General features: G+C 48.4%; 1 protein-coding gene across 1 annotated transcript in view; it reads left to right on the top strand.

The window, feature by feature from the left end:
* LOC145721581 (multidrug resistance-associated protein 1-like) overlaps positions 1-13,124 on the top strand; it is a 46,933-nt gene extending 33,809 nt beyond the window's left edge. Inside the window, exons 2-5 of the mRNA XM_081819983.1 lie at positions 4,207-4,383; positions 6,863-6,988; positions 11,315-11,452; positions 12,651-13,124. Of these exons, the coding sequence (XP_081676109.1) occupies positions 4,207-4,383; positions 6,863-6,988; positions 11,315-11,452; positions 12,651-12,824 (615 nt within the window). The 3' untranslated portion in view covers positions 12,825-13,124. The remainder of the gene's footprint in view (positions 1-4,206; positions 4,384-6,862; positions 6,989-11,314; positions 11,453-12,650) is intronic.
* Positions 13,125-13,526: the final 402 nt, after the last annotated feature.

Raw genomic sequence — 13,526 nt, 5'->3', positions numbered from 1 at the left:
TTGGGAAGGAGTCACCCTTGTTCCTTGTTAGGTAGAGTATAAACTCATACCCCCTTGGAGGGCAGTGTCTAAATTTTAGATGCATGCACCTTTTGTCCCAGCAGGTTCGCTTCTAGAAAGTGATCTTATAAATAGGCTTGCGTGTGTGTGAAATGAAGCACTTACCGGATTATCAGTTCACCGCTGTATTATTTGTCTGTTAGAGCAACCCAGTGTCCTTGTCAGCAGGAGGCGGGTCAGATACAGTCAGGTCCATCATACAGTGGAATAGCAAGTACCTGGAGCAAAGAATGAGGAAACCCTTCCTTTGCAGTACAGGATGACCTTTAAGGCCTGTTATTAAGAGAAAAAAGCTGGGCACCCTGATGCCTCAGTTGATAGAGCACGTGACTCTTGATCTCGGGGTTGTGAGTTCGAGCCCCCGGCTCGGTGTAGAGATTATGTAAGTAAATAAACTAAAAAGGAAAACTTAAGAGAAAAAAAAGCAAGGTACAGAACAGTGTGAGGAGTATGCTTCCTTCCATTTGATAACAGAAAATACGTATATATATATATATATATATATATATATATATATATATATGTATATACACACACACACACACACGCATAAAATATTTTCTGGAACGACACACAAGAAACCAGTGATGGGTGCTTCTAGAGACAGGACCCTGGGGGGTTAGGGACTGGGATGGGAAGATGGCTTGTCACTTTTACCTTTATTCAAAAGAAATACAATTAAGTTCTCAAGAATAAAACATATCCCTGTTACTGAAAAAATCGGTTTCTAATATTAAGTTAAAAAAAAAAGCAAGGTACAGAACGGACTATGTATTGTACTTGTTAGGGAAACAAAATTGATAACACTTTATCTGGAAGGTATTTGGAAGAATACACAAGATGTTAGTAGCGGTAGTTTTGCCTTGGGGGTGCGATGGGGGGTTGCAAATTCATAGAGGGAGTCTTCTTTTTCACTGTATGTATGCCATTTTGTGTAGTTTGAAAAAATTTTAACACATAAAAGTTATGACCTATTAAAAGTAGATTAATAGAAACATGGATGAATGAATGCCTGGTTGGTTCGGTACATGGGTGGGTAGATGTATGGATGGGTTGGTGCATGGGCAGGTAGATGGATGGATGGATGAGTTGGTGCATGGGTGGGTAGATGGATGGGTGAGTTGGTGCATGGGTGGGTAGATGGATGGATGAGTTGGTGCGTGGGTGGGTAGATGCACAGATGCATGGATGCATGGGAAGAGAGTGGGTGGAGAGATAGATGGGTAGATGATGGGTGGGTGGGTAGATATATATCTATGGACGCACATGTGGATGTCCAGATAAGTGAGATAACTTTGGCTGTAGTGGGGGAGGACTGAGTGGGGACAGGAGGGCTGGAAGCAGGGAATGGTTAGGAAATTATTGTAGTAGTCCAGGCAAGGAATGACTGGGGCAAGGATCAGGTTATAGAAATGTCTCACACATGGGGGCACCTGGGTGGCTCAGTCGTTAAGCGTCTGCCTTCGGCTCAGGTCATGGTCCCACGTTCCTGGGATCGAGCCCTACATCGGGCTCCCTGCTCCACAGGAAGCCTGCTTCTCCCTCTCCCACTCTCCCTGCTTGTGTTCCCTCTCTCACTGTGTCTCTCTCTGTCAAATAAATAAAATCTTTAAAAAAAAAAAAAAGGAAAAAAAGAAATGACTCACACATGAACCAGGCTTCTGGTATACATAACTGCATATACTAAGGCCCAGCATTGTTTTTACTAGAAGGGCAAATTCCTTTGGAATGAGCTTTTTCTGGCAACTGCTCAGAAATGGTTCTGTGTATAATTAACCACCAACAGTTTAATCCCCTTTTCCACCATCACCTTAAGAATTACAAGTGATGTGAAACCAGTTAAAATAATCAGTCTTTGATATAAACCACACTTATTTACAAGACTGTCTTCCAAATGTCCAAATCCACAGAGGCATAACCTTTGTCCTTTTTTAGGGTTTCTTTGTGTCTAGAAGTTTCCTAGCTAATCCCTTTGTGTGCGTTGACCTTTTAAAGTTTATTTTTCAATGATTTCCTGTTCTTGGTTCTGGAGAAATAACTGTTTATATCACAGAATAATTACACCTCTGAAGAACCAGTTTAGGTACCTGGTTAAGACCTAGAGCTCGCTCGCTCGCTCTTTTTTAAAGTCAAATCCTTTCTTTTCTAAACATCTTAATAACCGTTTGGAAGTGTACACTTCAGGAGTGTTAAATATACTCACATTGTTGTGCATAACTAGGTCTGTTTTCTGAGAAGCTCAGAGCATGTATTTTGATCAGATTGTCAAATATGTTTTTTAAGTGAAATGATCTTTTTGTTCCCATTACCTGCTTATCTTCAACGGTCTTGAATGTGGCTTGAACGCTTGATACAGAGTGGTAAGGTTCCAGGTTCCTTGGAGTTCCTTGGTGGTCTCACTTAACCTGATTCTGGGGCGGCTGTAGGGATCAGACATAGCTGGAGCTTTCTAGAAGGCTCACCGACTAGTGATGGGGAAAAAATGCTAGGAGGGAGGTAGGCTGCATGGGGCCTGGGGCCAGCTTGAAGCATGTGGGCCTTGTCCTGAGAGGTATTGCTCCCCAGCCCCTGCTGATGGTTGTGAAGCAGGAATTTGGGTCCGGTGCCGTCAGATTTTTCTAATTTTCTTTCTTTCTTTTTTTTTTTTTTAAGATTTTATTTATTTTTTAGAGAGCGAGCGAGAGAGAAACAGCACGAGAGGGGAGAGGGTCAGAGGGAGAAGCAGGCTCCCCGCTGAGCCGGGAGCCCGATGTGGGACTCGATCCCAGGACCCTGGGATCATGACCTGAGCCGAAGGCAGACGCCCAACCATCTGAGCCACCCAGGCGCCCTTTTCTAATTTTCTTTTAAAGATTTTATTTGTCAGAGAGAGAGAGCGAGCGCGCGAGCGTGCACGCACAAGCAGGGGGAGTGGCAGAGGGAGAAGCAGGCTCCCCGCTGAGCGGGGAGCCTGATGTGGAACTCAATCCCAGGACTCTGGGATCATGACCTGAGCCGGAGGCAGACGCTTCACTGACTGAGCCACCCAGGCACCCCACATTTTCTAATTTTCTAAGAAAAGCCAGATCTAAACTTTTATATGAAATTTTCTGATTTTAAATGCTGGCAGCGAACCTCAGATTTTTTTTTTTTTTGAAGTGTGCTGAACCAGCAGCATTAACAACAAACCAGCTGTGAGCCAAATTGGCCCCGGGGCGGGGGGGGGCACCTGTGTCAGATCTCTGACCTTATCTGACCCAGTCATGGTAGAAATAGTCAATTAAAACCGTAAGATAGGGTAATAACTTTTCCAAAGTTGTAGAACTGGTCAGTGGTCATTCACTTCTCCCTTTACAGAAGTCCTAAACGTTGGCTGTCGTTTATTCTTGGGCCGATATACCCGATCTATTTATTATGTCTCTGCTTATCTATTTGGCCCGTTTCTAGTGAAACACGTGCGGGTTCTTTAAAAAGCACTTCAAACAAATTTTGTTTCTGAGGCTGGGTAACTTCGTGGGTCACCGTAGGGACTTCAGAACCAAATTGGCTGAGTTCGATTTGAGCTCCAGATCTTACCTGCTGTGTGATCCTGGAACAAATCACCAAACCTCTCTGTGCCTTTGCTTACCCTTCTGAAAAAGGGCTGATGAAGTACTGACGGAGTTAAGGGGGATAATGCAGACGAAGCACTTAGAATAGAACCTAGCACAGAGGACTACAATTTGGTCGTTATCCATGATGCTGAGGCTGCTAATGGTGGTAATGGCCGTGACCATGATGGTGGTGATGGGGGCGAACAAGAAGGCTTTCTGAAGTCCTCAGGTGACAAGATGGTAAAGCAGAATGATGCATAACGACGAAAGGACTCTTCAGTTGACAGGGGAATACCCTTCTGGGTTTCTTCAATGGCAGACGCCATCTTTTGTGCAACAGTGGAACTTGCCCCAGGTCCCAGGACTTAGCTGTTCTGTGAGACAAGACCTACCTTCGTGTCTTATTTTTGTTTCATAGTCTTTCTGGTTCCTGATCTTTCCAGTTTGCACGTTCTACCCGAGAGGGCCTCGGGTGTAGGGTCCTGTCTATTTTCTTGCACGGTTTTGATCTCCACACAGACGCCTGTCCCTCCTTGGTGCGGCCCCTTGACCCTGTATCTGTTTCTCTCCTCAGGCGTGGGACATCACGTGGAACACCAGCAACCCCGACTTCACCAAGTGCTTTCAGAACACGTTCCTCGTGTGGGTGCCTTGTTCTTACCTCTGGGTCTGCTTTCCCTTCTACTTCCTCTATCTCTCACGCCATGACCGGGGCTACATTCAGATGACCTATCTCAACAAAACCAAAACTGTAAGTCACTTAGGATTTCCTCGTGGTGGGGGAGGCGGGGTGTGCTTGGGTTCGGGACCGGTGGTTGGTGAAGACCGACATGTTTCTTCTAACCACCCGAGTTCCTTTTTCTAGAAGGCAGACATGACGTCGTGGTTGAAGGCTGAGGCTCTGGTTTTAGACGTGGGTGCAAATGCGGGCTGTGCCTCTTCCTAGCTGTATGACCTTGAACATATGTTCCGACCTCCCTGAGCCCTTGATTCCCCATCATTACAGTGAGCATGCGAGGCTCGACCTTGAGAGATTATCGGGGGATAATCAGGAGGTCTTCCTACCTGGCCCGAGGCTATCCTTTTTATTTCCAAAAAAAAAAAAAAAAAAAAAGTTTTTACCTTGAAACAATTTCAAACTGTGGAACAGTGGCAAGGAGGATCCCAGGAAATCCCCCCAGCGCTGAATACCCGTTACTCACCAAGTTCTAACATTTTGCCACACTTTTTTATGATTGGCTCTTCCTTTCTCCGTACACACCTGATCTGTTTTTTCTGAATCATTTGAGAACCGGTAGCGTCCGTGTTATCTTTACTCGTTGGTTCTTCCAGCGTGTCTTTTCTCAAAACAGGGTCATTCTCTTACGTAACGACAGTACAGTTACTAAATTCAGGCAATTTAATGTGGACACAATACTTTTTAAAAAATCTGTCCATATTTCAATTTGTCACTTGTCCCAATCCTGTCCTTTCTAGAACTACTCCCCCAATCCCATTCAAGATCCAGTCTAGATTCATGCATTGCTTTTATTTTTCATTTTTAAAAAAGATTTTGTTTATTTATTTGAGAGAGAGAGAGTGAGTGAGCGGGAGGGAGAGGGAGAGAGAGAATCTGAAGCAGACTTCATGCTGCATGTGGAGCCCAACGTGGGGCTCCATCTCACCACCCTGAGATCATGACCTGAGCCTGAACCAAGAGTCAGACTCTTAACCCGATGGAGCCACGCGGGTGTCCCTCATGTGGTGTCTTTAGTCCTGGTGTCTCTTGGGAGACTTTAATCTGGAAGAACACCTCACCTTCCTTTGACACTGACGGGTTGGAAGAACGGGGACCAGTTGTTTGGAAGGGAGTTGCTCAGCTCGAGCCTGCATGATGTGTCCTCATGATGTGGGTAACGCATGTCCAGCTGGAAAACCACGGAGGGGGTGGTGTCCCTTGGGGGTATTACACCTAGGGTCATGTGGTGTTCATCCACCCCGGATTGAGGGCGTTCATTTTGATCGCTAGTCAAAGTGTTGCCTGGTATGTCCACCGTACAGGGACCGTGTCTCCCCTTCAAGAATAAGCTTTCTCAGGGAAGACATGTGGAGAACAGTTGCATGTCACACTCCTCATTCTACTCGCTCTTCTCCACTTAGCAAGTATCTCACTTCATTTCTAAAGCCATGTTTCCCAAGACTTAGTTCCCCCAAAACAGGAGAACTTGAGTGTTTTTACTGAAGCTTTGCCTACAGTACCCCCATCCAAACATGTCTCGTTCATACCACACCAAATGCTATCCATTTCCCTATGCTATCCAGATTTAATGTCTTCCTCTCAGACCTTTGGGAGCACTTTGTACTTTTTTGGGGGGAGCAACATCTCCCTTTAAAATGTAAAACAGATTTTACAAAGAAACAAACAAACAAAAAGCCTTGCTCAGAAAGCCTCCAGTAGCTTTTCACCATGGGGAATAAAATCCTCACCCACTGTGGCCCAGCCTGATCTGGTCCCAGGCTCCTCCTCAGCTCTCTACCATACTCATCGCTCCTTCTACAGCAACCATAAACCTGTCACACATGTTCCCTACCCCGGGGCCTTTGCACTTCCTGTTCCTTGGAACTGAATTGTTCTTTCCCTCAAATATCCACATTTGGCTCCTTACCTGTATGTCACCTGATTGCAAGGGCCCTCCCTGACCACCCTGTGTTACCTGTTTTCTTTTTCCTCCTGTCACTTATCACTCTCTGGCATTATGTGTTTTTCAGTTTGTTTCTTACCCATTTTGTCCCCCACTAGAATGTCCGCTCCACAAAGGCAGGGACTTTTGTCTGTTTCGTTCACTGTCGTATCCTTGGCACTTTGAAAAGAATGTGGCCATTAGTAGGTACCCAGTGAATGTTGTTGAATGAATGCTTACTGTGTGAGGTGCCTTATACAAGTGTCCAGTGTAGCAGATGGAGGTAAGCTGTAGACCAAGCTCTTGACTTTTCCGGGGATGGGAAGACCAGGGACCGACCAAACAGTCATGCCCTGGGTGCATGGTTACAGGCTAGTGTGTGATGGTCCCGAGGGTGGCTCCCCCTACCTAGGCCTTGTCCATGCTCCAGAGGCTATGTGCTGTATCTAAGGACCGCAGCTGATAGTTGAGGGATTGGCTGGTCCCTCCAAGGCTGAGCTTTTTGCAGGGGTCGGCTGGGGGAAGTTCCAGTGCCATCTCTTGTAAGACATATATGTCCTTTTCTTCCAGGCCTTGGGATTTTTGCTGTGGATCGTCTGCTGGGCAGACCTCTTCTACTCTTTCTGGGAAAGAAGTTGGGGCAAATTCCTGGCCCCAGTGTTTCTGGTCAGCCCAACCCTCTTGGGCATCACCATGGTAAGTGGGAGCTAGCTATCCGCCAGGCACCGTGGAGGCCAAAATTAGTGGCCAGCGTGTAGAAATGAGAACATCTCACAATAAAAATCCAAAACTCTGGCTTTTCTTGAAAAATTCAAAGATGGCAACCCCAGCCTCATAGTCTTCTGGAGCAACAGTCAGCCAGAGCTGAGAGATGAGTGCAGCCTTTAAAGGGGGCATGTGCCGTGCACTTGGCCGCAGTCTTCCCTGTGCCCTGTTGCCCTCCTTTGCCACTGAGGCTGATGGTGGGCACCACCTTTGTTGTCTCGGCTGTGTTCTGTTCTCCTACTGGCTGGCTCAGCCGTTTATATTAATTGTCTGGGACCTAAAGGCCTCTTGAGCTTTCAGCCTCTGGCTTAAGGGCTGGGATGCCAAGCTGAATAGGAAACTATCCTGCCCCACAGGGGTCCATTATTGTGTGGGAAACACAGCCAGGGTAACAGCTTTCTTACAGCTTAAGTCCTTAATGTGTGCCTGGCACCATTCTTGGTGATTTACATGTCTTGAAATTAGAAATTAGAATTCATCTATTCTCAGAACAACCTTGTCCCCCTTTGGCAGGGGAGGTGACTAAGGCATAGAGGCATCAAATGTCCTCAGGGTCATAGCTGAGCGGGGGGTGGTCGCTGCAGAGGCCATGGTTTTAGTGCCCGCATGCCACAGTGATGTGCTCTGAATTAAGGGCCCTTCCTGCATATGCACCCCATACCTTGGTTCTCGGAGAAGCCTGGAAAGTTCTCAGTGAGCCTAGCCCTTGCATGTTGGAGAATGAGGAGGGAAGCAGGTTCGGGGCAGGACGTTTTGAGCTGGGAGAGCAGTGTGTCCAAGGAAGGGTTAGAGGCTGGGGATGAAGGAGTGGTCATCTGTGAAGTAGGAATGTGGAGTGGGGCTTCAGGGGGTGGACAGCAGAGGTGACAGAAGATGGGAAAGGAAAGGCAAGTTGGAACCAGAGTATGGAGGGCTGTGGATCTTTTTTTTTTTTTTTTTTAAGATTTTATTTGAGAGAGAGAGAGAGAACATAAGCAGGGGGAGTGGGAGAGGGAGAAGCAGGCTCCCTGCTGAGCAAGGAGCCCGATGTGGGGCTCGATCCCAAGACTCTGGGATCATGACCTGAGCCAAAGGTAACTGCTTAACCGACTGAGCTGTCCAGGTGTCCTGTGGGCCATGAATCTTTATTATACTTGTTAACAGTCCTGATCCCTTTACATATTAACTCATTTAGGGATTTTTGCTCACTATCCCTATGTTCATAGATAAGCACGTTGAGATACAGAGAAATGAAGGAACTGACCCAAGGTCACACAGCCAGTAAGTGGCAGAACCGGCTTCACACCCCAGGGTCTGCTCCACTGTTTGTGGGATTCTTTGCCAAAACCTGGCTCTCCCTGTGGGCTTTGTTCACCTCTGTGTCCCCATAGCCGGGCACCATGCCTCGCATGTAATAAGCACTCCATAAATGTGTCGAGGGAGTTGGCAAATGAAGAGCTTGATTTTGCTGGCCTGAAATTTGGGCAAGAAGGTGTAAAGGTGGACTGGGTTTGGCTGGATTGGCTCGTGATGCCTAAATTTTCCCTCTTCCTGGTCTTCTGATTCTTCATTCATGAGTATGTCTGTGATGCTGGCGACATGGGTGTGATGGGCTGAGGGTCACTGGGCTTTATGCCATTTGAGGCTCTGAGCTAGCTAAGAGGTGAACTGGCCTGTGAGAGCCGCAGTGTCTCTCTTCCCCTGTGGGCTCCATGACGGAGTGAAGGATCGGCCCTGCTGTTTGTGCTACAGTGACATTCTCTCCACACCCCCGGGGGCAGGCGTATACAGGCACCCGGGCTATGGGATGAGAGCAGCCAGCAGATTGCCAGGAATTGGAGATAAGATAGACACGGTTCCTGCCCTCACGGAGCATATGTCCAGTTGTGCAAACAAATACTCAATGGACGATTCCCCCAAAAGGCACAAAGTGTTTGCTCTTGTGCAGAGTGCCATGGGGTGAAGTTTGGCGAATGTTTTTGGTCTGGGGGTTAAGGAAGAAGGGGTGATGGAGCTGAGGCTAAACGATGAGCACGATGTTAAAAAGTTGAAGAGGCTGGGGGCAGAGGACTGTCCAGTTGGAGAGAATAGCACGTACAAAAGTCCTGGGGTCAGAGGGAGAAATGGGGGGGGTGGCCTGTATGGCTGAGGGAGTAAGGAGGGGAGCGGGGACGGCAAGAAGGGCAGAGGCCTGACCCCGTAGGACCTTGAGCTTCAGGCTGAGTGGGTTTTGTTTTGCATTCCCAAACGTGGGTTCTAAAACTTTCTGTGCCATGGGCCCCTTTCTCCTTTGCCAGTCAGGTCTGAGGATCATGCTCCTAACACAAATACAAAGGATCGCAAAGGAAACCCAGCATACACACACGTATGAAGATTTTGTGATGACATCCATGTTTTTACTTAAGGTGTAATTTAGATATGGTAAAATTCACTTTTTTTAAAAAAAAGATAAGTTCATGAGTTGTGATAAACCCACACTGTCATGTAACTACCAGCTCCACAGTTGAGATCCAGAACAGTCCCATCCCCCTAAAAAGTTCCCTCGTGCTGCCCCCGCTTTGTGGTCAGCCCCTCCCTCCACACCCCCATCCCCTGGCAACCGTGGGTGTGTTTTCTGTCCCTATCACTTTGCCTTTTCCAGAATGTCATGTGAATGGCACCATGCTGGCTGGGGCTGTGTGAGGCGAACTTCTCAGACCTGCTGTTCAGCCGCCTTGTGTGTGTCCAGAGATGTTTCATTTGTTTGTTTTTAAGTTGCTCTGTGGGTTTGATGGCATGGTTTCACCACACAGTGTTTATCCATTGTTCAGGTGCAGGGCCCTGGGTTTGGAAAACCAACTGTATTTAAACACAGTTAGCAAAATATTAAAAAAAACAAGGGAAACATATATGTGCACTTCAAATCAAGATATACCAGCGGGTAGGAATGCTTCTGAATTTCCAAGTTGTGATGAGCATACGTGATCATGGGAGACACCTTCACCTATATATTTTCAGATACAATTTCTAATGGTGACAGGGCCCCAGGTACCGCTAATGCTGTGCAGTTTATTGCCTTCACTCAGTGACCGGTGGTGCTGATTTGAGCGAAAGCGAAGATGTAATTGTTCTCCCGTCCAAGTTCACGGACCTCTGGGTTCTAGCCGCAGCCTGTCCTTGGACCCCAGGTTAAAACAGGGAGACGTTTGGAGCAAGGGTGTGGCATGCCTGGCTCTGTGTATTGAAAAGCCGACTGTAGCCTCTGAGTGGAGAACAGATTGTATTATTGGGGCAAGAGGGGAAGCTGGGAGGCCAGTGGGGGGCCCATGGGGTCACGCAGTGCGAGGGGAGGGGGCTGGGGCCAGGGGGAGTGGTGGGTAAACTGAGGATCAGTCCTGGTTTCAGGGCCAGTGCGAGCTGCTGATGGATTAAATGTGCAGAGTGAGGGAAATAGGGGTCCCCCCAAGGAGGATGGATGAGGACAGACGGGTGGATATGCTTCTGGGGAGTAAGGGCAGGTACCGTGGGTGACCTTTAGCTCCTCAGAAGTCTGGCTCATGACCGGCTTTGGGGATGGGCCTTGGGAGGCCAGCTCTGCTTGTCCCGGGAGTGACCATGACCTTTCTCCTTCTTTGTCTTTCTTTCTCCTCCTTCTCGCTTATTTTCTCTCCCTGATCGTTAAGTCATGTGCGAAATGGAGTGAGAGCCTCACGTATCAGGAATAAAAGAAAATCCCAACCTCCCCCACCCACCGTCATTCTAATAAAGTTCCCTGCAGATGAGATGTATAAATGTAGGCAGATGACAGAACCTTCATCTCCTTATGAAAGAGACCAGTCTTCACTGTTGCCCAGAGGAGAATATAATTAGTCTCTGTCAGGGCTGGGAGTACCTGTAAATGAAGGGTCGGTCCACTGCCTGTTTTTGTAAATAAAGTTTTATTGGCACTCAGCGATGCCCATTCATTCAGGAAAAAGTGTGCCTCTCTCTTGTAAACTGAGTTTCCCTCTGACTCTGCCATCCTGTCCCACATCTATACACAGTCTCCTTAAATTCCCACCACTTCCATGTTACATGCTGTAGTTAGAGGCATCGGAGGCTCAGAAGAGGTCAGTGACTTGTCCAGGGTCACCCAGCAAGGCAAGAGCAGGGCTGGCACTGGAGCTGGGTCCTCCCCAGGCTGTTTTTTGGCACCACTGAGCTGAGGGCAGCCCTACTCCAGGCCTAACATCTGCCAGGACTGTGGGGGCCTGGGGCCTGGTCTTCTGACAAATCCTGTTGTATGCTTCTCTCTCGCAGTTGCTTGCTACCTTTTTGATTCAGCTCGAGAGAAGGAAGGGAGTCCAGTCCTCGGGGATCATGCTCACTTTCTGGCTTGTAGCCCTACTGTGTGCCCTTGCCATCTTGCGATCCAAAATCATGACTGCCTTAAAAGAGGTAAGTGGTGGCCTTATTCCACATCTTCCCGCAGCGGCCCCTTGGGAGGGATGCTTGCTCCTTCCAGCTTACGTTGCCATGGGAACCAGAGGATGGGTGCTACCCGGGCCCAGCTTCTTAACCAGGGATTTCCCTAGCTCATCCAGCCTTTGTTCTAGAACCTTCTTTCCTCAGGGCCCCACTTAGTTATGTAGCTTCAGGGGCCAGGGATGGGAGCCACAGGCAAATGCACACCACCCTCTAAGCCTCTCTCGGTAGTAAACAGCAAGGCAATTCAGCTCTAGTTACCGTCAGTCTGGAACAGAGCTGAGTGGGGAGTGGTGTTTGCAGAGCGGCTGCCCCCCTGCGGGGCCCGATACCTGTCCCCGGGTTACCTCGGTGCCATCAGCCGCCACTCTGGCTAAGAAGTGGCTCACATTGGCTACCATACGCCGCTCCCAGGAAATCGGAGGAGCGTGCTTTTTTAGACGCTACCCTGCTGTTCTCTGCCACCTTCAAGCCAGTCGGTATCTTGAGCATTTATTGAGCACCTGTGGTGTTCAGTACAGGCGGTCTTTGTACTCAGGGCAGCTGACCTATATTGAGGTCATGTTTCCAAGGTGCCAGGCAGGGACGAAGTTTTTTTTTTTTTTTTCCATGAGTAATCCTATTGACGGCTCACGATTATTCCGATGGAGTTTCTGAGCCTCAGCACTAATTAACATTTTGGGCCCAAGACGTCTTTGTTGTAAGGGGCTGTCCTGACCTTCGTAGGATGTTTGGGGGGTGGGGGTGGCATCCGAGGCCTCCACCCACTGGGTGTCAGGAGCAGTGCCCAAGTCAGGGTGAACAGAAATGTCTCTAGATACTACCGGGTGTTCCCTGGGAGGCAACATCGCCCCCGACTGAGAACTGCTGATCCGTTTATAGAAACTGAAATGCAGAAAGGTTGAGTGAGCTGGCAACATCGGGGGCCGGTACAAAGAGACAGGCCTTGAATGTGGGCCTGCTTCACTCCCACGCCCGAGCCTCCCTTCACCACGTGGGCCACCCTCACGGGGTATCGGGGACCACACCGTGATGTAACCGCCTCTCTCCTGTTGGGGGAGGTGGCTCAGGGCAGGAGAGCTTGTTTCTGGGTCTGCAGCCTGCTCCCCTACCCCGGCCTCTGCAGGCTGCTTTCAGAAAGTGATCTCTTCCTTCCTCCGCTCACGTTTAGGATGCTGAAATCGACGTGTTTCGCGATGTCACTTTCTACATTTACTTTTCCCTCGTGCTGATGCAGCTCGTGCTGTCCTGTTTCTCGGACCGACCACCCCTGTTCTCTGAAACCATCCACGACCCCGTAAGTGTGATCAGAGACACGTGTGTGTGCGTGCATGTGCGCGTGTGAGAAAAATATTGCACCGTGCAAGCTTCCGTGGGTTAGACATCTGTGCCAATATCGTCCATCTGGGATCTCATTCCATTTCCCCAAAGGCCCAGAGAGAGGTTGTATCATCATCCCACTCTACAGATGGAAAAATAGAGGCCAAGCTTTGGCTAGGGGGACTTAAGGAGGGAATTGAATTTATAACTGTAAACTGCTGTGTCTTGCAGGCATGTAGGTTTTCTCATTTGATTGCCATAGTGATTTTAGAACATGTGAGCAAACATTTAAAAGTTAGGAAATTTCCCATAAATTCTTTTTTTTTTTTTTAAGATTTTATTTATTTATTCATGAGAGACAGACAGAGAGAGAGAGAGAGGCTGAGGGAGAAGCAGGCTCCCAAGGAGCAGGAAGCCCGATGCGGGACTCGATCCCAGGACCCTGAGATCATGACCTGAGCTGAAGGCAGACGCTTAACCATCTGAGCCACCCAGGCGCCCAATTTCCCATAAATTCTAACTATGCAGGTTTTCTAGAAAAACGAGAAGTTCTGGCAGTGTTCGGACCATTATCCCCCACAGCTGCGGTTTGACCTCAGCTGGGGCGCATGGCCCTACTTTACTGCAATCCCCACCACTCCCTCTTGCATTATATAGTCTTGCTTCTTTTACGGTCTGTGCCTGGCCCCTGGGGGATTTGAGTTGGAGACCCTTGGTTTGTTCTGTC

The sequence above is a fragment of the Leptonychotes weddellii genome, chromosome 5 (genome assembly GCF_054177405.1).
Source record: "Leptonychotes weddellii isolate Sample4059 chromosome 5, ASM5417740v2, whole genome shotgun sequence".
Lineage (NCBI taxonomy): Eukaryota > Metazoa > Chordata > Mammalia > Carnivora > Phocidae > Leptonychotes > Leptonychotes weddellii.
This window is presented reverse-complemented; position numbering and strand designations above follow the sequence as displayed.